General features: G+C 36.7%; 1 protein-coding gene across 1 annotated transcript; it reads right to left on the reverse strand.

Moving 5' to 3' along the window:
- Positions 1-917: 917 nt before the first annotated feature.
- On the reverse strand, positions 918-10761 carry LOC111332267 (uncharacterized). Its single transcript, XM_088739061.1, has 5 exons — positions 10567-10761; positions 6193-7215; positions 3995-5823; positions 3113-3231; positions 918-2169 (listed from the first exon to the last, which is right to left on the reverse strand). Exons 2-4 carry the CDS (start codon positions 7111-7113, stop codon positions 3132-3134), a joined length of 2850 nt encoding a protein of 949 aa, XP_088595187.1. The 5' UTR covers positions 7114-7215; positions 10567-10761; the 3' UTR covers positions 918-2169; positions 3113-3131.
- Between the last annotated feature and the right edge of the window lie 57 nt (positions 10762-10818).

Below are 10818 nucleotides of genomic sequence, written 5' to 3' on the forward strand. Positions count from 1 at the left end.
TTCGGCTAAGCGTAGTAGTGTTTCAGATTTAGGTTCCTTATCAGTACGGTGATCAAAAAAATGTTTAAGGGCCAACGTTGATCATTGACGCCAGCGCAGGGACTGATAACCTTTCAGTGTAGCCTTATGATCATGAATGCAAGTGAAAGTTGCAGATTGCTTAATATTATTAGTACTGAGTAGAAAGATTGTACCATTGCGGTCTTCGTCATTTCCTCGGGAAAATTAAAAATGAGTCCCAATAAATTAGATTTTTGACATATTTGACTGTCTTGTTAATGCTACTATAGAGACCTGAACTGAAAACCGTGCGAGTGTCTCGTTTAGTCACTCAGATCACGTGACTTACTACATATTTCAATGACGTCATAGTATCGGTATCGAAGAAAAAAGTAAATATCGTACTCGGTATCGTATCGATTCGAAACAGCCGTAGCGACCCATCCTTAATGTTCATGGCTCAATATTTAATTTCATAGTTCAAGACTCGAGTTATTCGCTTGAAGATCACATACAACTGCGCTAAAACGTGTCGCAAGAAGGGAGTGCATTCGTTAGGTACTCAAAGGCACTTACCGGCCTTACCTTACCAAACCTGACTAATGTCACTTACAGGTAATTCAAACGGGTTTGTTCTCTTCATAATCAAAATCATTGAATAACTCTTCTTCATGCCACGCTTTAAAGTAGCATATTATGAAGGGTAGAGAAATTTATCACTCATTTTCAACTTCCGGTGAAGATCAGTGAACGCAAGTTTTGTACTAGCATGGGACATTCTTGAACGCCCTTTCAACTCAAGTAACACCCTCAACTCTTCATAAAAGTCACCCCAAGTTGCCCGTCACTTGGATAGGGTATTACAATAACTGTTCTGATGTAATCTAAACTTCTTGCATCGTCAACACAATTAGAGATATACCAAAAATTGTTCCCTTTATTAACTATTCCTATTCATATAATTAAGCTATATACAACATTTTACAAACTATGAATCTGATGAATTGTAGCTTTTTTCGCAAAAAAAAAAAATTTTGTTATCACACACCCCTGCACTGTATGCTAAATTATAATCAACTGCAAGATCTATGTACACAGGGTGGTACCATCCATGAAAAAATATGAGGAAAACTCTCTCTAAACTTTGGTCAAGGCAAACTGAGTTAAGGATAAATAACACAAATTATGCTTTCTATGAGAAACATGCATCAAAGTCCCTCAGTGACAGAATCACTCGCATTTGATTCAAATGCCTAATCTCCCCCCCCCTTAAGTGCAGTGAGGTGGGAAGAATAAACAAAACTAATAATCATTCATGAGAAATTGACTTGGGCATTGAGTACTGAAAGCTGATATTTTTCCTTCTAGTAAGGAAAAACCAAGTTCATCAACAAGAAAAGCATCTTAACTAGTGAGAATCAATAGTTTTAAAAAGTTAATAGATGTCCAATTAAAAAAGTTTTTCATAAGGAAACATCTACCCAGAGGGAGGTTCCCTAAGAGAGCTTTAATCATTTGTTTTTCTAATTTAACTACAAAGCAGCATTGAGAGTACCCTGCTGGCAGAGGCGTTTATTTGTTAACTTCCCCAACGGTCCACCTAAAAATAAAGTCCTCTGCGCTCAGCCTGTTAAATCTTCTTTGAGCATGCGCGGCCTGTTGCTTAAAAACAAATTAGTTACCGGTAGTACTCGGCTGATTGTGGGCTCACACTTGGTCTTGCAATATAGCTAAATAGGATGCATGCGCATAAAAACGTGTTTAAAACAGGTTCTGACCAGTTTTGCAAATCAGATTATCCACAAACTTGGATAATTCCCAGGCGCATGCTTGAAGAAGATTTAAGAGGCCGAGCGCAGAGGACTTTATTTTTACGTGGACCGTAGGGGAAGTTAACAAATAAACGCCTCTGCCAGCAGGGTACATTGAGAGTAGACAAGCCTAAATCATAAACCAATTTTAACCCTTCATATTATTCACCAATTGAAAATTTGCTTACACCCATGTCTCTAAACATCTAGATACTCCAAAAAGACACCTTAAGCAAAATCACAGTGGTTGAAAGCAATCTCTTTGAAATGCTCCTAACATGACAGAGCTTCTTGGTTAATATTTATAAGTCAACTGCTTCTCATTAGTTCCATTTAATTCTGTTATGGATCATCATCTCTGGAAGAAAGAGATATAAAGTTGTTTGTTTTACATTCTGCCTTAAAATATCATCAGACAGGATGCTACAACATTATTGGATGCAAGGAAATGTCAAAACGGTCTCTTTGGACTCTTGCTCCAGAATATGAGATTTTTGCAACATTACTGGATGCCAGGAAATGTCAAAACGGTCTCTTTGGACTCTTGCTCCAGAATATGTGATTCCTGCATGACAATTGCGGCATCCTGTTCAACCCCTTCCTATTCCTAATGGAGCAGGGGGGGGAGGGGGAGAATTGTGTATGATGACAGACAGCTGGTTACTTTTACTTGCAATTGATAATTTTTAGTATTTGATGTATGTGTCATGTTTAAGTATCTCCCTGATTAAAATAGACAAACATACAAAGAAGGAAAGGAATGTTGAGAGGAAGTTAAAATTTGCGAGCCATTCTCTTCTTCTGTTCTCAAAAGTGTGTCCTTCACTGTATTACTTATTTTGCAATAGCACTTGATCACATCAACCGCCTCCTGGTTAGCTCAATTGGTTAGAGCGCCGGATTGTGTTGTGCGGGAGGTCGAGGGTTCGAGCCCCGGCCGGACCAATACTCATGGTCTTAAAATAACTGAGGAGAATTTGCTACCTTTCTATAACATCAATGAAATGGTTAGATATTCTAGTCTTCTCGGATAAGGACGAATAAATGGAGGTCCCGTCTCCTGCAGGGTTAGGGGTAGGAGACGTTAATTTCCCACACACGAGATTACTGTGTGATGGATGTCCTCCCCTGGGGTGGGATGTGTGGGGGAAAAGGTGAGGTCGTTACATGGACTAAAGCGGCTGCCAGAGGCGCCTGATAATGCTGACGTCCGATCTCAACCTTAGTAACACTGTAGACCTTAGCAATTCAGCCTATGCTGCTATTAAGGTATCGAATCATTCACTTTCACTTTCACTCACTTTCAATATCTTCATCATGTCACACCCAGTGCTCATGAATAACTTTTCCACCTTTGCGATATCCTACAACTTGAAATGCAGATTCACTATTGTCTTGTTTAGCTGTGTTTTCTGATGGCCTGTAAAGTAAAGAAAACTCATAAATAAAGCATGGTCATCTCTGAACTGCACAAAAGTATAAATCATAATTATTTATAAAACATATTAACTAATTACAATAATGATTATTAATAACTTAATTACAGCTAGGAGTCAAAACCCTGAAGATCTAATTTTGCCATTTGACTCTCTAGCATTAAGCTACAGAGAACTCAGTATAGTAGGCTGGGCTACTATTATGTTCATGTGACAGCCTCCCGGTTAGCTCAATAACCGCCTCCCGGTTAGCTCAATTGGTAGAGCACCGGACTGTTGTGCGGGAGGTCGTGAGTTCAAATCCGGCTGGACCAACACTCAGGGTCTTTAATTAACTGAGAAGAAAGTGCTGCCTTTGTAATAATATCTACAAATGATTAGACTTTCTAGTCTTCTCGGATAGGGACGATAAATGGAGGTCCCGTCTCTTGCAGGGTTGGGGTAGGAGACGTTAATTTCCCACACACGAGATTACTGTATGATGGATGTCCTCCCCGGGGTGGGATGGGTGGGTAAAAAAGGGGTTAGGTGTCAATTGAAACGAAAGTTTTGTTCCTTTTTCCTGCCATTCCTGTTGCGAACGAATTAAACTTAAACTTAAACTTAAGGTGTCCATCCTACTGATAACACAAGTGGGAATATACATGTATAGTAGGTGAGGTAGTATACTCGAACTTTTCCCCTTTCACTTTCTGTAAGTGATGGTAAAAATGAATTTAAAGGTGCAGGCCTACAAAATTAATGTACCTTTCTTTCTCCTCCATTTTCTGATCCTCAACTCTTCTTTCTTCCCTGCTTCTTTCACTATCTCTCCAGTGATTACCATAGCTTGCTCTTCTGAATCCAGAATCCTCTCTTGCTGCTGTGGAATTTTGATTACCGCCTGGTGATGACAAAACATGCACTACAGAGCTGGTGAACTGCTGCTTTGGGTGAACTGAGGGAGCTTCAGAAGCAACAACCTTGTAATCTGAGGAAACAGAATTAACAACTCCCACATTATGAAGAGGTTTTACAAAATCGTCCTCGTAATTTCTTTGATTCTGGTAATCAACAGCAGAGTCACTATCCAGACTTGAGCGTCTTAATCTCTTATCAGAAACTGGACCATTTACAGCCCTCTGCCGAGATGATGTACTTTGATCCAGAGATTGCCTCTGCATACCATTGTTTAGTTGTCTCTGGGATGGTTTAGACAGGTGTTCCAAGTTCACATCAAGGCTTGGGATTTTCTGCATTTGAACAGTTACAGGGGACAACCTTGGAGGAGACTGAGACTTGGTTGAATTTGGTATATCAAGTCCAAGTTTCTTTTGCAGTTCATTGTTTTCTTTTGTGAGCTTCTCCACCTTTTTTTCTAAAGTCCTCTTCATTCGAGAAAGCTCAAGAGATTTCTCCATAGCCATATCATTAAAAACTGCATTAGACTTCTCCAAATCCTCTTTGGCCTTCTCAGCAAATTCAGCCTTTTCTTCAGCAAGAAGTCTTGCTTCCTCTGCCTCTCGTAAATTCTGTTGAGTTAATCTTAACTCTTTTCGAATCTCATCAACCATGAATCTTAAGTTTTGAAGTTCAGACCCTTTACTTGCTTGAGACTGACGTACAGAGTTTAACTCTCCCTCAGAAGATTTCAATCTGGCAGACATTTCTTGTATTTCCTCATGAAGTTTCAGCTTCTCTTTTTTCTCTTCTTCACAAGATGCAGACAACTCTCTTATCTTTTCATCCAAATTTCTCTTCATAAGTTTCACTTCATCATCTTTGGATAATAAATCTTTATTAGATCGGGCTTGGTCATTCTTTAGCTTTTCAATGGTGTCCTTGTGTTCTTTGCAGAGTTTTTCAACAGACTGTTTCTCACTTGAAGTTCTTTGCAGTATTTCATCCTTTTCAGTGTTGTTTTTATTGGCAATTTCCAGCCTCTGCACAAGTTCTTGATGAAGATTTCTAAGATTTGAATGGGCTCTCTCTAATTCTTCTTTCTCTGTCTGGATTTGTGTTAACTTTTCAATGATCCCTTTGAGTTCAACTAGTTTTGATTCATGTTTTGTCTTTTCTTCATTAAGCGCTTCCATTTCTTTAACCATTTGACGTTTCTCGTTTGCAGTTTTTGCAACAGTCTCTGACAGACACTCACATTCACTTTTTAAATTATAAATTTCTTTCTTGAAAGCTTCCACCTCACTACTGTGATCATCATTAGTTTTACTAACTTCACCCTCTTGGACTTTTTTACTTTTCTGCTTTTTCCCTTTTTCACTTGCACTTGTTTTCCACTTGTCTTTCTCTTCCCTCTCCTTTTCCAGATCTTCTTTCAGTGATGTTATCTCCTCCTCTGCCTTTTCCAGTGACTCGTGAAGTGTTGATGTTTCCTTGTTCAGTTTTTCAAGAGCTGACTTTAACTGAAGGACATTTTGAGTTGGTTTAGGTGATACATTTTCTGACATCTTTTCTCTTTGTTCCTTTAATTGCTGTATTTCTTTTTCAAGTTGGTCAACTTTCTTAGTCAATACACTCTTTTCTTTCTCAAGAAGGGTGCACTTTCTCTCAGCATCTGCTAGATCTTCTTTTGATTCCTGAAAAAAATAAAACAAATGGTAGACGACGGCAGTCAATTCTCTTTCTCAGTATCAACTTTGGATTTCCTTCTAGTACAAATAAAAATAGACTCCACACACAGCACAACCACTGACATCAAAATTTAAATGACATCTTAATGAAAAGAAACTGCATTAGTTATCTCTGTCTATAGTCATAACAATAAAACTGGAACTCTCAAGTCAAAGGCTTAAAGAAAATTTAATAATTTCAGTCCATATCTGACTTAAACATGCTATAAAATTAAAAGGAATTCTTAGTAAATGAAAGAGAACACCATTCCCTTATACTTATTGTAGAATACAAACCAGTACAAAGAAATAAAATCAAAAATGTAAAAAATTTACCTTCAGCAATACAACATTTCCATTTTGATTCCCAGTCTTACTCAACCTCTTTTGCAAACAATCCACCTCTTCCTCAAGCTCTTCTCTGTCTAATTCTAGTTGTTCTTTCAAGGATTTCAGCTGTTTATTTTCCTTCTTTAAGCTTTCACTAAGCTTTTGCATTTCTGCTTTCTGTGAGTTTGCATTTATCAGTTCTTTAGCAATATTGTCTTCTGATTCCTCTGCCATTTGAAGAAGTTTTTGTAGGTTTGCATTTTCATCATGTAGCAATTCCAGTTCTCTTGTCAATAAATTTGATGTATTATCTGCCATATTAGTATTTTGACCTAAACCTTTTAATTGCTCATTTTCTAAAGTTAATTTCTCAATATCAGCTTTCAAAGCAAGGTTTTGTTGCATCAATTCATGGGAAGAGTTGTCACTTGCATCACTATTTTCCAAGCCAACGGAATTATCCAAAAGTGTTTTCAAATGATCCACTTGATCACGCAAACCATCACACTCATCCTGCAGAGCATCTTTCTCAAAAGTCACATCAGAAGAGTTCAGGACATGATTTTTAATTTCTGCTATTGTCTCTTCAATATCCTTTACTAATGAGTTCCTTTCCATTTCAACGACAGACCGTTCTTCTTCTAGTTTGCTAGTGTTAGAATAATGGTCCTCTATTTCTGCAAGACTGTTTTCTATCTCTTGAACAAGACGATCTTTCCGTAGAACAACTGGGGTTCCAGATGATTCCACTCCATTACTATTCTCACCAGTGTCATCACTTCTAACAAACAGATCTGTATTCTTCTGATTAACTGTACTACTGGGTAAACTGGTTTGATGGAAGGCAGAAACAACTCTCTTGGGCTTTGCAACTTTGTCGAGAACTAGAGATTCGCGAGGTAAGCCATTTATCATCTCTTTCGGCATGCTATTCTAAACAAATGATATTAATAACCAGCTTTTTTAACCAGTCAAGGACTCAGCAAGACACGAAAGACTTGATATGTCTAATTGATGCACTACAAAGACCTGAAACAAGACAAAGAAGAATTGTCAACAATTTGTGCTCTAATTAAATTTTCACAGCTCAATGCATATCCATGAATACTTTGTTTGTATCATTTAATTCATGCACAAGTTAACACTATCATAGTTATTTTAAGAGTGATTAGTGTAAAATAACATTCCCCAGTTTCCTATTGGTATATCAGAGCATAATCAGCCAAAGGGCATGGAAGAAACATTAAGAAACGTTGCCAAAGGGAAGTTTTTACAAGTCAACCATGATCATTTTTTGAACAAGTTGCCATTGTTTCAATTTTCAGTTATTATGCGTAATTTGTGAATCATAGATAATCATACACAAAGAGTTGGTCTCTAAGACATGGTCCAGTGCATCAACTATACTTCACTCCTTTAAATCTTTCTAAAATCGGGTTGAACTTGAGTTAGACGGGAGTGCATACATCTATGACAAATTTGTGACCTACATATTCCATAAAGCTACTAATATTGATTTATGAGACTGTGAAAACTTAACTTTAACATAGCTTGTCATTAGTAAGTTCAGGTGTACGCACAGTGATAGTTTCAAAATGGACACAATTCTGTAGCAGTTCTACAAACATCATTGATAGAGCTTCTGTACTTAGACATTGGGCAATAATTTAGCTAGGAACATTTGGAGAATTTGACCTCAGCAAAAGAATGATAACACTCTTAGCCATAAGGGTCTCTTTTTAGTGTCATAACAAGTAGTCTGTGACAAGACCCCCTTTAAGATTACCTTATTAAATAATTCATGGTTTAAACTGCTTAAGGGCTAACTTTGTCTCTAAATAAGATAACTAAATACTTTTTAAGCAAAATTGAATGCCAGAAAAAAATTATACAAAAAATTAATTATGCATTCTGTAACACTAATTAAAACCTTAATCAGTTTGCAGATTCTAATTCAGACTAATTTTTCACAAAGACCAAATCTAATACACTACAAAATTCCTTACTTTTAAGGCATCAGAGAAAAAAAAAACAAAATCTCAATTAAGTATTATTATTTTGACTAAAAATATCATTTGTTTAAAAAACATAATTAGTACACACATAGATTAAAAGAAAAGGCTTTCAGGCCTCAGAAACTATTAACATTATCAGAACTTTTGGTCAACTCCAGTTTATGGAAAAGAACAAGTTGCCTTAGGAAAATTTACAAATTACAACATATATAATCCAATTAAATATAAGCCAAACACATTCCTCAACAAGGCCAATCAGAATTTTTTCAAACAGCATACACAATGATTATTCTATGGAAGTGTCAATCAAAATTAATTAGAACAGAATTTTGTTTCCTACTCACAATAACCCTTTGTGAGACCCCAGAAGTTATTCATAGCCAGAAATATGTTCTGCTACCCTTCTGTTTACATTCGTAAGGATTACATGCAATGATCACTGTGTACAAAAAATACTTTCATTGTGAAAACCAAGAACATATGTCAACAGATATACTGCATTTATGGTAAGACTCGAGCCTATTCTTCAAACATTTCAAACATGGTCATACATTTTCACTGTCAATAATAAAACATTTCCAAGTCAATAACTAATAAAAACTAGCAGACCCTGCAATCCTGTGAGAGAGAATTTTTTTTTTCTTTCCTTCAGCAAGACAATAGTCATACATGTACAATAAATTTTGCTTCACACCTCACCTATAGATGAATGATGTTATATTTTCTACCTCTGCCCCTTTTACACTACCTTGTGCTTAATTAATTTGCAAGACAAAACATCTATTCATAGAGGTTTAAGGGTGCTAATGGCAGCATTTTGCACCTGATGAGACAGCCTAGGGTTGTGAGCTTCAGACATGAGACTTCAGTGATCACAAGGTAGAGCTTGTGATACACAGTACATTAGCAAACTCAGGTCAACTATTTGTCATGTGGATAATAATAATTTTACCATTTGATTAAGATCATTGAGCAATTTTTCCAAAATTAATTAAGGAATTACTCATACCCTATACATGGACATTGTTACAAGATAGATAATCCTGATCAACTATGGAATTTGTCATACAATTTAAATCAACCATTCTCATATGATGTTTACAAACTTTTAAGACCTTGATAAATTAAACACAGTAATATATTATAAAATCATGACAGCTGGTTTGGAAGAAAATAGGACTTCTGTGAATAGGACTGAATCAAATCAAAGATGGTAGTTTGAGGTATTCCGATACTACCATCCTCAAGCATAAAAGCAAATTGTGATTGATTAAAGGGGGCATGAATAAAAAGACACTACTGTGTAAATAAGTAATATTTAGGAGAGTTCAATTTAGCCACAAGAGGCATTACAGAATAATAGCCTTGCATTCTATCGAATTTCTCGTTGAAGGATGTTACTGATAATTAACAAAAGAAAATTGCAAGAGATAAAATACGATGACGTTGCACTTAAAAGGAAAGTAACGTAACAAGGACGCATAGTTGGTTTGTGGTCGAAAATTTCAATTTCAGCTGGTGATACATTCTCTCCTTAGCAACCTAAAGCCCAACTAATTTTATTTAACTGCCCGTGAGGTATCCGACGTGAACATGCGAGACATTTCGTAACCATGCCAGATCCATTCGGCTGGTCTATAATGATACAGAAATCGGCTTAAAATTAAACCAAAGTTCTGAAATCGAACATACTGAAGACGATGCTACGCACATTATTAAATTTTCCGATTTTGTCGTGCGTGCTGTTGAAATTTAGACCAAATTTAATGGAAATAAATGCTAAGACGAGCTAATCATAATTAAAATGGCGGTACAAGATAACTTCACGATCCTTAGTAGAGAAAAAGTTTGGTTTAACTCACGTCATAAAAAGAAAGCGGAAGCCACACTCGCAATTGTGGAACAATACTTCATACGAAATTTCCGTAGACGCACGAGTGACCTCAACTTGTCAAAAATGTCACGAACGAACATGTTCGCTGTGTTCAATACAATCACAGACTAAATTTGCACAATATCCATCCCTTTTTACAGTTCAAACAACAAAACATGCACACGTTAAAATGTGTCACGATCCAAGAATAATCATTATTATGAAAATCCAACAAAAACGTCTTTAGTTGCAAACGAAATTTGATCACATCGAGGAACCATAGAGTTTCTACGATGGACAGGGATTCCAGTTAGTCCCAACTACGAATTACTCCAGACGATATTCCCAACATATTACTGCCAATAATACGAGAGCGAGTCAGTATTGCTTCAGTACTCGACGCGTTAAGTGAAAATTTACCCAAAACTAGAAAAAGTTCAGCAAGAGTGCGATCGACCGCTTACTGCGAAGTCTAAATAGGGTACTACTCACCACGGCTGGAAATTTTTGTTTGGTGCCAAATAGTGTATCTGAATGAATACTGAATGAATTAAACCGACGCTTAAAATCTTCGTTTCTTACTTTTTCACGATATAAACCCTGAAGGCTAAATTCCAGAACACTTATACAACTCCTTTGACGAACAAAACAACTCCGCTCTCGATACTAATCACCATCCGGAAACTGGCTCTAAAATCTAAACACTGACCTCTCGTCCTATTGGCCAATTTCCGAGCTAATGAG

The sequence above is a fragment of the Stylophora pistillata genome, chromosome 11 (genome assembly GCF_964205215.1).
Source record: "Stylophora pistillata chromosome 11, jaStyPist1.2, whole genome shotgun sequence".
Classification (NCBI taxonomy): Eukaryota; Metazoa; Cnidaria; class Anthozoa; order Scleractinia; family Pocilloporidae; genus Stylophora; species Stylophora pistillata.

Bases quoted from the DNA above. Each gene is read 5' to 3' on its own strand.
- LOC111332267 (XM_088739061.1), bottom strand. From the start codon at position 7,113: ATGCCGAAAGAGATGATAAATGGCTTACCTCGCGAATCTCTAGTTCTC. The intron at 5,824-6,192 runs GTAAATTTTTTA...TATTTTTTTCAG, and splicing joins GAAATGTTGTATTGCTGAAG to GAATCAAAAGAAGATCTAGC. The intron at 3,232-3,994 runs GTACATTAATTT...TTTACTTTACAG, and splicing joins AAAATGGAGGAGAAAGAAAG to GCCATCAGAAAACACAGCTA.